This window comes from Equus quagga, chromosome 10 (assembly GCF_021613505.1).
Source record: "Equus quagga isolate Etosha38 chromosome 10, UCLA_HA_Equagga_1.0, whole genome shotgun sequence".
Lineage (NCBI taxonomy): Eukaryota > Metazoa > Chordata > Mammalia > Perissodactyla > Equidae > Equus > Equus quagga.
In genome coordinates this window covers 96764595-96779313 of record NC_060276.1, presented here as the reverse complement: position 1 = coordinate 96779313, position 14719 = coordinate 96764595, and the positions used below count along the sequence as shown (strand labels likewise).

General features: G+C 35.1%; 1 protein-coding gene across 9 annotated transcripts in view; it reads right to left on the bottom strand.

Moving 5' to 3' along the window:
* Positions 1–14719, bottom strand: part of DMD (dystrophin) — a 2273580-nt gene that overhangs the window by 1271261 nt on the left and 987600 nt on the right. For all 9 annotated transcript variants that reach the window (XM_046672830.1, XM_046672828.1, XM_046672833.1 and 6 more), the window contains one exon: positions 266–411. In XM_046672830.1, coding sequence (XP_046528786.1) covers positions 266–411 — 146 coding nt within the window. The remainder of the gene's footprint in view (positions 1–265; positions 412–14719) is intronic.

The following is a 14719-nucleotide window of genomic DNA, read 5'->3' as shown; positions in this document are numbered from 1 at the left end:
TCAAAATATATGTGTCTGAAAATGCATACTAAATGAGAAAGAATATACTTCACAAGTAGACCATATCTCTGTCTTCAAAGATGAAATTTGTATCTTATAGAAAGCAAGTACAAATGCATAAAATATTACATTTTTAAAGTCTTATCTTCATTTTTTCAACTCATAAACTATCATACTTGCCACGATTATTTTAATTCTACTATTATTTTAAGGTTACACCAATATAATTGCTTGATACATGAGATCTACACAAATATTCACAGACCTGTAGCTCCTCGAGTCTCTGCTCCATGATTTCATACTCAGTGACAGTAACCTGAGGTATAGAGAGTTTGGTTTCTGACTGTTGGATCCATGTCAGGATGGTACTCATGGTCTCCTGATAGTGCATGGGTGGCAAAGCATCAAAAACTTTATCAAAAGGAAGAAAAGAAAATCATTTAATCATCTTTGCCATTTTGTTTTTCTAAGTTGTCAACAAACTCAGTCATACTACTAATTACAAATATTTACAGCATGTGAAAACCTGAAAATAAAGATTAGAATATGATTACGTTGAGGATAAATTTCTACTACATGCCTGATATTTTGACAGAAACTATGCATGTATTACACTGAATCCTCATATCAGCCTTGCAAGGTTTGCATTGTTAAATTCGTTTTGTAAGGTGAGGAAATGGAGAAACAGAGAGGCAAAGTAACTTGCCAAAGTCGATAGATGGTACTTGGAGAAACCAAATAGAGTCCACGTAAACCTAACTTTGAAAGCTACTCTTCTTCTGTCTTATCATTTGCCTTTGGGGAAAACAGTATCATTATCCACAGCCCTTGATATTTTAAATTATATCATGTTACCTCTAATTTTAGTGAAAAAAACCCACAACAACTTATATGTGTTTAGTACATGTCAGAAACTCTAATAATGATCACACATTATCATTCTTAAGTCTTACAATAAACCTAAGAGATACTTATTTTTATTCTCATTCACAGTTAACAAAACTGAGGCAATGAAAAACGGCCAACTAATGTGCTCATAGTTAAGCATCTGGTATGTGTCAGAGCCAGGACCTTAAACCAGGCTCATCTGGTTTCAAAGTGAAAACTACTACCAAACAGTGTACTTTCCTTAAAATATATATATATACACACATACATTCATATACTCATTCCCAAATATTTATAAAATTAGAGGATGAAAACATACATATTAGGGAAAGGACAATGTCTATGTGTGTATATATCGTTATACATATATCACTTTATATATAGTATATATATAAGCTTTAAATCATATATGCATATGTGTGTACATAACTATAATAATTTATATACACACACAGATAAACACACACTATATGTGATTTAAGAAGGTATACTGACCATGTTCAAGGAAATTAAAAAGATTGAGAATTTTGGCTAAGAACTGGAAATCATAGAAATGACACCGATTTTAAGGAAAATCGAAAAACAAATTCTAGAACTGAAATACGCAATAAGTGAAAAGTAACTGCAATGAATGGGTTTAAAAACAGATTAGACAAAGATAAACAGAAAATTAGTAAACCTGAAGATAGGTCAGAAATATATATATTTGGAATGAAGCATGGAAAGACAAAAGGATGGAAAATAAAGAGAAAATAAAAGACATAGAAAAAACAGTAATATGGTTTAACATAAATATATTCCAGAAAGACAATGAGGCAGAAGCCATATTTGAAGAGATAATGGCTAAGAATTTTCCTAAATAGATAAAAACAAAGTGCAAAATACTAGTTTAAATCACTATATCAAATGGCATTATTGAAACGATATTATTTTTAAGAGATAGCTTATGAGTTTCTCTTCTATATACCAATTCCTCCCATACTAAATGAGGATAATATACGAAAGTATTTTGCATGCTATTAATGGGGTTTTCAGATGATAGAGATACTTTTAGAGAGTGTGTTAGAAGTGGATACTGAAAATTTTATTCAATGTGCTTACATTTATCTGGGACTCCATGCCCAAATCTATTTTAAAAGACTTTATTTAATCTGAGAGCTTCTGATCTCATATTGAAGAATCTCTCTGGTACTTTCCCCCTAAGTGTTTTCCTTCATATAAATAATGTGTTTCTCTCTCTTTTGACTCAATACATTTGTTTATTAATAATTATCTAGCATTCAAATCAGAGAGATCTCGTGAATAGTAGTGAAGTAAAGGCGTATTTAGTTATGATGAAGCAAAGAATTTTGTCTGAGAAGGCATTAGAGCAGGTAGCTGGAAGGAGAGAGGTCTATGGGTAGAGACAAGGGGCTATGTCGGATGGATTATAAACTCCATAAAGTTTGCTTTAATCAAACTTGAACATGCACATTCTGAAAAACAGTGCTTGTTTCCCTTGTGGCAGAGGCCATGACAAACATGTACTAGATGCTTGCCAGGGGTGATATGAATCAGTCCAATTTTATCCAGATGATGAATATGTCAGGAGGGAGAGAGAAGTATAGAAGGAGTTGATGAAGACATTGGGATTACTTTTTATTAGAAACAGATCAACAGGTTTTTATGAACCTCTAACAGGATTGCTTCTCCATTCTGTTTTTATGAACGAGGCTGTGTAGCATGACAATTAGGAAGTCTGATTCTGCAGTTCGGCAGACCTGAGCTTTGGAACCGACCCTCCACTTCCTAGCTTAGGCAAATTATTTAACATTTTAGCATCTGAGACCTCATTTATAAAAATGGGGATGTTGATATTTTGGGGAGAATTAATTGAGGTCATTTATTATTCCTTCATTTAGCTAATATTTATTCAGTGCTCTGAGCACTAGCGATGCAAGAAGTAAAAATTAAAAAGGAAAGCCTTGGCTTTTATGATGCTTAATATCTAGTTGGTGAGTCAGGAAATGAGCAAAGAAACAAAGAGATTGTAATAACTAATAGAAATAAAAGGTAGTGAAAAAAATTAACGTATGGGGGTGGGGGGAGTTCATCCCAGATAATGCAATGAAAGGAATTAAGATATAAAAATGCTGGAAGAAATGAGGATCTACACAAGGGATGGTGGGAAGTCAGTAGATTAGCAATACTAGGAAGCCACTACCATCCAAATGGTTAGAAGGACAAAAGCAAGAAGTGTGAGATGGTGTCACAAGAAACCAATAATTGGAACCACCCAGCAGGAGCTGAATTCACAAAAAGCTTCCCTTTGGAGATGTAGTGTCTCTGAGGAATATTGTTTCCAGAGGGGTCTAGAAACTTGGAGGATTCATTCTCAGCCAGTGATGAAGATACACCCTGCAACAATGAGAGGGGAAAAGAATATTCTAGCTTCTCTCTTCTTCTCACCCTCAGTATCCTCCACATGCCTCCCATTGGCTGAACCAAGCAGGTAGCCAATTTACAAAAGGATCCTGTGAAGTGTAGTATTCATGGGAAGAGCAGGAAATGACACTGAGAACAGACAGACAATGATCTGCATGGGGATGCTGGTGAGGGTAGGAACAGGGAAGAGGGAAAGGAATTTGAGAGGGGCAACAAGGGACATCAATGGTTTTCATAATATTCTATGTCTTAAGTTTAGTGGTTCAGTATGGAGATTGAAAGTTTTTCCATTATTTTAAATTTTTCCCTATGTTATAGAAACTCTTTGAATATAAGCAATAAGTAAGAATTAAAAAGGATAGAATGTGACTAGAGAGTGAACAAAATGGCCTCTCTGGCCAGAGACTTAAAAGAAGTGAGCAAGGGAGCCATGTGCATATTGAGAGGAAAGATTTCCCCAGTGGAGAGAATAACAAGTGTAATAGTCCAGCGGCACGAATATCCTTAGTAATGTAGGAACACACGAAGGAGGCAAGTGTAGCAAGAGACAAATGAACAAGGTGGAGTGTGGTTGGACATGAGGGCAGGAAGGTCGTTGGGAACTAGGACCATGAGGGCCGCTGTAGACTATAATAAGATGCTATGTTTTAGTCTATATTATTCTATATTTGCTAATTACTGCATCCATTGCTGGGTACATAGCATATTTGCTATTAGCTAGAAGAGAGACGCAAGACAATAAGAAAATGAAGGTGACAAATTCAGTCCTAAGTAGAAATTGTAAGAGTTTAATATAAAGTTCAGACTCTGTTAATAAAAAGAGAAAACTTACTTGCTAGGGAGAGAACAAAAGCTAAATAGAGACACTCGCGTTCTTTCATTTGAGGAGAGTGGTGGTTTCCTCTGAACTAACTTTACATTCTAGAGAACCAGATCCATAGCCAAAGCCAAGACATTGCTCTGAAATGATGTATAAATACACACATGCATCCATACATGAACACACGCAATGCATACACATGAATATGCTGACGTACACAAAGTGAATTTAAAAATTAGTTTCTACTTCATTCTGGAAGGAGAGTTGTGATCAGACCAAAATTTAAACAAAATAGGTAAAGACCAAGAGAAATAGTATCAAAAAAGATGAAAGTGTTTTCTTTCTTTAATGTTAGGTTTATTTAAACAGTGTTGACTGAATATTAGGTAATTCTTAATGGTCATTTAAAAAATTTATACATTTTTTGTTTTATTGTCAAGGCACAGTCTATTATATTTCACAGAATATTTAACCATGCACTTGGAAAGTGTTTAGATTATGTTGAGGATAATATTGACATTAGCAGCATCCTGGGGAAAGATTAAATTGTACCTACATTAAATGAGAGGAAATAAAGATTTTCAAATTTGGCAGCTTATCACTAAAGTGATAAGGTAGCATGAGTATGGTAGAAGTATAAAACAGTTACTTAACTTTTAAGTATATGTTATAATATAGACTGCCCAAAATTCAGTCAGCATCCATCTGTGTATATATCAAAGGAGGGAGGGAGGGAGAGAGAAAGAGAGGGAGAGAGGGAGAGAGGGAGGGAAGAAAGAAAAGAAAAAAAGAAAGGAAGGTAGGAAGAGAGGGAAGGAGGAAGGGACATAAATTCAAAGAATCTGTTGCTTTTCAGCATAGACTAGCATAAAATTAAAATCTCTCAAATCCAGAAAGATGAACACTGAAACAGTCTAAATTATTAAATAATAAATTTGATCAATTTTTCCTATAACCACCAATATAATTTTAGTTAGATCTTATAAAATAATCATGACTTGATACATTATTTTTCCTTCTGTTAATTTAAACAAAATGTCAACAAAGTATGCATTAATTTGCATTATTCAGTGAATAATTTACATTATGTAAAGTCTCAGGTTCCCTTCAAAACTCAGATCAAGTATTGAAGAATCCAGATCACCACTACATGTGGCACTGATTACAACATTGCATGGATGGGACATCTTATCCTATATTCTTATTCTGGATGTTTGGGTACATTTCCTCCTTGCTACCTGGATCCTGAGTAAATCTTCTGGGTGTTTCAGGTGGATTACACTGAGGAGGAGTTAGAATTGAAACAGGACTTATCAAGTCCATAGTTTCTGAACTAGCTACCTCATTCTTATGTGTAAGTTCATCAATCAGGAAATACTATAGTAATAGTTACCTATAGTATAGCTGTAGGAATAGTTACCTAATGGGCTCTCACCCTCAAATCCATCCCGTTTCTAAGGGAGGTCCTGATTGTTTTCTCCCTTCTTTAGATTCCTTCTGGTCTTTCTGTTTAATTAAAAGTGAAACATCTCAGTCTCTCAAGTGTTTATCTTATTCTGTATAACTGCTTCTGATCTGTATTGAGGTGCAAGATTTGAAGTACTCCTGCTGAGAGCTAAGCCAAACTTCCACTCTATTCTGAGAGAAGGTAGAACGACTTGTGAAAGGGGACAGTGCAGAAAAGATCAAGACGTACATTTGATAGTATCTCACACATAAATTATCTAGCACAAGCAAAAGCCCACACAATCTAAGATCCTTCCTAGTCTCTCCATGCATGCTTTTGCTTCCTTTCATCTATCTTCTATGCTTTGTTTTTGAAAATGCAAAATTGACTTATCATGGTCCCTCACAGCATAAAACCCATCAATATTGTTTCTTTTTTCTTATGGTAACGTCTAGAACCCTTCCGTGGCTCATAAAAGGCCTTCTAGACTGTCCACCCCTCCAGACTCATCTTTCATCACTCTCTCTTCTCTGTGCTCCAGGGATACAGGACTTCTCTGATTCTTAGCTAGCCATCACCTACTACCCTTAGTCTTATTAAGTTCTATTCATCCTTTGGCTTCCCTGTCAAGCAATACATTCTCAAGGAAGTCTTCACTGACCTTCCCAGCCTGGACAAGTTTCCTTTATTTAGTTTCAGAGCCCTGGCCTTTGGTTTTTCAGTCCAAGCAGTCATCTCAGATTATAATTATAAAAACATCATTTGATTATGGGATTAATGGCTGCATCTTTACTTAGATTACAAGCATAACAAGAGCAAGGAGCATATGATTGTAGCTTAGCAATCTATCCAGAATGATCAGTACAGTGCCATACAAGGAGTCAATATTTGTTGAATGAATAACTGCAGGTTGGAGAACGTAACCTTGAGCACAAAGACAGAATGCCTTTGCCAGGAACATAGGAAGAAATTAGCATTTGGTGAAGCCTACAATCTGAACAAGAGGAGAAAGAATTTATCTGGAGAATTTGGACACTCTTCTCATCCCATCTATTAAATCTTACTAATCCTCGTGGAACTTTCTAAACTCTGAATAGCTTAAATTGACTTTCTTATTTATCTCACTTCTCCTTTCTCACTTAGTAGTTTCTGGACTACTAAGGTAGACTTTCTTTAATTGCAATGATTTTTTTTCTGGCACAACTCAGTTTTAAGCTTAATAGTCTGGCTAATATATGTATATTTTGTTGTAAATAGAGAGATCTCATATATATATATGAGGAATATATGTACATATCTGATATATATCATTTATTAATTCATTATTTCAACTATTTATTGAGTGTTAATTATATTTCACCTCTATGACACCTTTTAGGGTTGCAATAATAAAGAAAACAGAGGCCCCGCACTCACTGATTTCACTCTTTACTCACGGAACTATAGAATATTCTAATATAGTTTTGATAAAATTATAGTTTTATAAAAGGGAAATATAGAGGGCTATGACAGTAAATAATAGGAATATCATATATAGACTGGGAGCTCACAAAGATTAACTTTTGAATAAAGATGTGAAAGAATAAGAATTAGTCATGCTAGGGCTTCTGGAAAAACATACATAGGCTCTGAGGTGGGGAGAGTCTGTGAGTGGAGGTAGGCAATGCCCATATTAGGCAAAGCCTTTTAAGTGCCTTTAAACTAAGAGCAAAAGGAAGTCACTGAATGTATTACACACATAAAAAGTGACAAGGTTAGATTTTCCTTAAGAAAAATCAGTCCAGCTGAAATGTAGAAAACAGATTTCTTGGTGTCATGAATGGATGCAAGGGAGACAAATTAGTGTTCCAGGCAAGAAGCCACAGTAGCTGGGACTAATATGATGACAATAAATATGAAAACGAGCTTCTATGTAAGAGCTATTTAGGAGACAAAAATACACGGGCTTGGTGGTTGAATGGAAATGGGAAAGGGACTGGGTAAGGGACAGGGAACATCAAGGACAACTCTGAGGTTCCTGATCGTGCAATTCCATAGATATTGGTTCTTTTCCCTGATATTGGAGGGGTCAAGGAAGAAATGGTCATTGGTTGCAGAGCTGTCCACCACAAGTTAATCTTTTTGAGACTTACTGGGTTTGCAAATGGAAAAGTCATGGAAGTCATTAAACATATGAATCCAGGACTTAGGAGGTAAGTCTAGCATGCAGATAAAATGTATGACTCTCTTGTTTGTAACATACAGTTAAAACAGGGGATACCTTTACTCATTCATTTTCCTTCTAGATGTAAAAAAGCATTCATTAGCCAACATGATTTATCCTGTAGTAGCTGAACAGTGATTATAAACCATATAGTTTATCTCATTTAAACCAGACATACTTGAGAATACTAGTGGAGGATTCTGAATTTTGTTTCAGATTAAAAAGAAAAAATCTGCTGCAGAAGCCAATTTGACCAAAGGGTAAACTCAGTATGAGCCACTCTACCTACCAGTTAATGAGATGTTTGTGGATGCTGCCCTTGTTAAACCAATGTAGGAGCAGAACTAGTCCTGCTTCATCTAGGGAAATTCACTTTGCTCTTTTTACATAGAAATAGAGATTAATAATCCAACTTATATTTTTCTCTTTACTGACAGCAATAAGACAATAAACATAGCCAATTTAATATCCTACCATCTTAAAAGATCACAAGAGTTCTATTGACATCATTTGGCCCAGCCCAGGCCCATGAAAAAAACGGCCTGAGGATTTAACATTTAGCTGTATATTGCTAATAAATATATGTATTCATCTCAAGATAAAAATTCTGATGATAGTTTCCACTATTCTATTGCAAAAGTGCCATTTAAAAAATCTAGACATTTTCTTAATGTTTTATGATTAGAGAAATATCTCCTGCAAAACTAAAATTATTATAAATGATTATAGTTTTGGAAGCATGTGTTGTGAATTACCAGGAAAGCAAATGTTAAGGGCTACCATGCTGCACTACTGTTTATCTTGAAAGGTAAAAAATATTCTACTAATACCCAGGGTCTTTAGTACAGCCATGTGATAAGGATGACAATAATAAAGTGTGATCAAAGTGACATCTCAAATTGTAGTAGAGGAGTATGAGAAATATTTTCTGCACCTTTTGTTTAAAAATCCCTTGTTTTATCCAATTGACTTAAAATAAGGAGGGGCTTCAGAGAAGAGAAGACAGAAGAAAAGAAAGAGGGCAAAGGAGAGAGCAGGAGAGACAAGGCAAGATTATTCCATTACACAAAGAAGAGTCACGTGTGGAAATAAGTGCTATATTTTCTGATATATACATAAGTCTATGTCAATGGGTATATATGATCCAGCTATCCCACTACTGGGTATTTACCCAAAGAACTTGAAATCAATGACCCAAAGAGATTTATGTACCCCTATGTTCATTGCAGCATTATTCACAATAGCCAAGATGTGGAAGGAACACAAGTGCCCTTCTGTAGATGAATGGATAAAGAATATGTGGTATATATATACAACGGAATACTACTCAGCCATAAAAAAGACAAATTTGTCCCATTTGCAACAACATGGATGGACCTTGAGGATATGATGTTAAGCAAAATAAACCAGACAGAGAAAGACAAATATTACATGATTTCACTCATATGTGGAAGATAAAACGAACATGGATAAAGAGAACAGATTCGTGGTTACCAGAGGGGAAGGGGGTGGGGAGGCAAATGAAAGGGATAAACGGGCACATATGTATGGTGATAGATAAAAAGTTGACTACTGGGGTGAGCACGATGAAGTGTATTCAGGAATTGATAAACAACAATGTACAACCAAAATTACACAATGTTATAAACTATTACAATTCCAATAAAATTACTTGAAAAAAATTTGTAACTGAAAAGCAAGATAAACAGACCTACTTTGAAAATTCAGAATTTTTTCCCCACTTTAAAACAGAGCTACCATAATAATGCAGAGTTCTCAGAACAGGTTATATATGACATTTTCTTGAAAAAAATACCACATCTCCCCCGCCAAATTTAAAACAAAACTACTCAGAGAAAAGAAAGGTATCTAAGTGTCACAGGGATGATGGAGAAAAAGAATACAGAACTGTGATGTCCAATATGGCAGCCACTAACTACATGTGTCTACTGAGCACTTGAAGTGTGGCTAGCCTAAATTGAGATGTTTTGCAAATGTAAATACACACCAGATTTTGAAGATAGCACAAAAAATAATGCGAAAGTATCTTTATAATTTTTAATTTTTATTCTATGTTAAAATGACAATTTTTGGATGTATTTGTTTAAATAAAATATGCAACTAAAATTACTTTCACCTGTTTCTTTTTTAATATGGCTACTAGAAAAGTTAAAAGTATGCATATGGCTCACACTCTATTTCTATTGGATGGTGCTTATATAGAAGCTGGGGTAAGTAATTCATTTGGGGAGAGAAAGAGAGAGTATATGTTAGTAGTTTGTATAGTGACAGTACCTAAAAACATTGAAAATACTGCTGTGAATATGAAGTTGATTCCAACATGAATTTCCCATCATTTATAAGTAGAAATTAGTGATGACTTAAAATATGAGGTAGGAGTGTGTGAGTGTGTGTGTGTGTGTGTGTGTGTGTGTGTGTGTGTGTGTAGAACCTAAATTAATAGCACTTTCTACTTCTTCGATATAGCTGTTTTGGAAAAATGCTCAAGTTGAAGCTAATGCTTCTTTGTATTCCAAACCAAGTAGACTCCAACTTCTTCCCCATCCCTTATAGTTAACAAAATGACAAGGAGACAATGTAATCACCAAAGACCTTCTTCTGCAACTCTGAACCTTATTAAATGACATAAACCATGATACAGAGCAAGTATTTCTTTAACATGAACACTGTTAGAAGATGTCAAGAAAGACAGACCCACGATGTATGATGATTAACATACTAGAAATTGTACTTAAGCAAATTAGAAAAGTAAGCAATTCTGATTATAGAAACTTGAATTTCCAACGCCAACATATCAGTTACTTCCTTAGTTTGATATTCAAGAACCTTTGTGATTGGAATTCAACCAACTATTCAGCCCAATTTCCCATCACCATAAATACCCTATCCTCCAACTGTCTATCACTTAATTCAAGTGATAGATCACTTAATCTATCACTTAATTCAAGCCTTTGCGCTTACGTCACCCTCTGCTCAAAGTTCCTGCTACTCAGGCTCCATTCCGACAAAGGGCCCTAGGTGTGGTCTGACATGAGTAAAACAGATGGGTTTATAGGAATTGTATCCAAGATCACCTTAGAATGTTTTAAAAAGTCATATCTCAAGTGAACTAACTGAAATCTGAGTCTTTTTCACAAGTGTTGCTCTAATATTCACCTCTTGAACAATAGATTCATTTTCCACTTTAATTACAATTTTCTAAACAAGTGTGGAAGCATAAACCACTACACTACTGAAATATTTATTACAATATAAAGTAAGTATGTGCAGTTTTTTTTGCTGCATTTTCCATCTTTTCCACTTTTTTTCCTAAAATTAGCCCTATTCGTTCAGTAATACTATCTTCACGAACTCTTGTTAAATAAATCTAAAAACTTTTAATGTTCCACTTGGCATTTACCATATGTTCCCAAGATTCTCAAGGTCAAAGAGCAATTCTTGTATCACACAGTATGAAGCACATAGCTGGTTTAAATAAATATGTCTGTTGGGGCCCGCCCCATGGCCGAGTGGTGACGTTCACATGCTCCGCTGCGGCAGCCCAGGGTTTTGCCAGTTCAGATCCTGGATGCGGACCTAGCACCACTCACCAAGCCATGCTGAGGTAGCATCCCACAGCAGAACTAGAAGGACCTACTACTAGAATATACAAGTAGGTACTGGGGAGGTTTGAGGAGAAGAAGAAAAAAAAAAGATAGGCAACAGATGTTAGCTCATGGCCAATCTTTAAAAAAATTCCTGTTATTCTTGCTGTTGATGGCATTGAAAAAGAAAATAGAATGAAAAGGGAAAGACTTTTTTTTTCTGGAGTGAAAGAGCAAAGCAATATAGATTGTGTCTCCTAGAATAAAAGAATCCCTCACCTAGATATGAAAGTAAATCAGGTCAATTTTCTGACCTGAGCTGGAAAAGTTAATTCAAGTCAACCTGTGTTTCCCTTCTCAGTCTCAGCATCTTAACAGAGTAGCAGGGACTACACATAGCGCTCAGAATTATGGCCATAGAGAGAACTTTCTGTTGGCTGCCCTAAAATTTTGCTCTATTTTCCCTACAGGAGGCGAAAGTTATTCCCTGTAATTTTGTTAACAGTTTTCCCTACCACTCCTCCCCAGATCATCACCTCTTCAAGTGCTGCCTCCACTTTTCTTTATCAACCCTACCACAACTCTAGTCCAAGATTATGCCTGTGTGGCTTCAATTTCCCCTGTCTCCCTGCTTCTGCTCAGACCTTTTTCCATCTGTTCCTCAAAAACTAGCCAGAGGCTAACATTCCAGTTAGATCTTTCAAAAACTGAATCAGATTACTTAATTTCCTCAACTGAAGTTCTTCGAGAAATTTCAATTATTTTTAAAATAAAATCTAAACTTTTTACAATAGCCTCTGGGGGCCTTCATAAACTCTCCTCTCATTTTGTCCCAATCTTCCCATAATTTGCTAGTTTCTAGTCCTCCTGGACTCCTTTCTGTTTCTTGGATATGTAAGCACTTCTTGTCCACCTTGGGGCATCTGTGCTTGTTTCCATTCTTCTTAATGTCCTTCCTCCGGCTCATCCTACAGCTGGCACCTATACATTCTCAGGTTTGGCTCAAATGTCATCTCTCCAGAATGTTTTCTGAGTAATTATAATCTGTGATAATATAATTTAGATAGTCATTTGTTTATTACCTTTCTTTCTGTAAGCTCCGTGAGACCATAAGCATTGCTCTTGATTTTCTCCACTAACTACCTAGTGCTCAATACTTTTGTGGCACATAGCAGATGTTAAAAAATATTTATTGAATTAGCAAGTAAGATAGTGTTGTGCCAAACAATTAACAGATTAATGTGATTCCTATAAAAATCCCAATGGCATTTAATACAGTAATAGAAAAAAACAAACCTAAAATTCATATGGAACCATAAAACGCCGTAAACAGCCAAGGCATTCCTGAGAAAGAAGAACAAAGCAGGAGGCATCACACTTCCTGATTTCAAAATATATTATAAAGACAAAGTCATTAAAACAGTACGATAACTGGCATAAAGACTAATGGAACAGAATGTAAGCCCATAAATAAACTCACACACATACGGTCAACTGGTCTCTGACAAGGATGCCAAGAACACACAATATGGAAAGGCTAGTCTCTTCAACAAATGATGCTGGGAAAACTGGATATTCACATGAAAAAGAACAAAAGTGGACCCTTATCTTACACCATATACAAAAATCAACTCAAAATAGATTTAAGATTTAAATTAAAAACTGAAACCGTAAAACTCCTACAAGAAAACATATAGGAAAATCTTCAAAAGATTGGTCCTGAAATGATTTCTTGGAGAGACATAAAAAGCATAGGCAACAAAAGTAAAATAGACAGAAGTCTATTTTAACATAAACCACATTTACTTTTGGTTTATGCTGTGCAAAGTTTATGCAGAGCAAAGGAAACAACTAACAGAGTGAAATAGTAACCTACAGAATGGGAGAAAATATTTGCAAACCACATATCTGATAAGTTAATATCTAAAAATATGTAAGGAACTCCTACAACTCAATAGCAAAAATAAATAATCTGACTAAAAAATGGGCAAAGGACTCTTCATTTCTCCAAAGAACACGTACAAATGAACAATAGGTACATGAAAAGATGCTTAACATCACCATTTATGAGAAAAATGCATATCAAAACCACGAGATATCACCTCACTCTTGGGATGGCTATTAAAAAAAATCAAAAAAAGTACTGGTGAGGATATGGAGAAAATGAAACCCACCACCATTGGTGGGAATGCAAAATGTTGCAGCTACTAGGGAAAACAGTACGGAGGTTCCTCAAAAAAATAAAAAATAGAACTACCATATGATCCAGCAATCCCACTTCTGGGTAAATATCCAAAATATTTGAATTCAGGATCTCAAAGAGATATCTGTATTCTCATATTCATTGCAGCATCATTCACAGTAACCAAGATAGGGAAACAAACTAAACGTGTCCATCAATGAATAAATAAAGTGTGGTATATACATACAAGGGAATATTATCCAGCCTTTAAAAAAAAAAAAAAAAAGGAAATCCTGCCATATGTGACAACATGAAACAACCTGGAGAGTATTAGGCCAAGTGAAACAAGCTAACCACAGAAGGACAAATACTGCATGATCCCAATCATATGAGGTATCTAATATAGTCAAAATCATAGAAGCAGAGAACAGAATGATGGGTGCCCAGAGCTGTAGGGAGGCAGAAATGGGGAGTTGCTGCCCACCAAGCATAAAGTTTCAGTTATGCAAGACCTAATTTCTAGAGATCTACTCTACAACATTAGCCTGTAGTTAATACTCTATCATACACTTAAAAATTTGTTAAGAGGATAGATCTCATATTGTGTGTCCTTATCACAATTATTTTTAAAAGAAACAAAAAAAGACAGTATCATGTCAGCAATCTAGGGTTATAGGACAAAAGAACACCCTTTTGAAGTCTTAGAAATAAACAAAACACTTGTTTTATAACTAATGTAGTCACTTTCCCCATTTTGTGCAAAACCAAATCAAACAAAAAACCCCAATAATTATTTTCTCAACATGATTTCCACTTCACAATTGAAATAAATCCAAACTATATTACAAATTTTGTTTGCATGTTTACATTTAGAAACATTTAATTTCTTCCTTGTTAAAATAATAGATCATCTGTAACAAACCATATGCTGCTGCAGTTTTCTGTATTCATCTAGAATAGAACATGGTCTCTCTCGTTTGCAGTTTCTAGCAACTGTTTTGGGAGACAATTCTACCCTCTAAATCTTCCAGCCCTAGGTAACCATTAATCTACTTTCTGTCTCTTTAGATTTACCTATTGTGGACATTTCCTATAAATGGAATCATATATATATATATATATATATATATATATATATATATATATATAT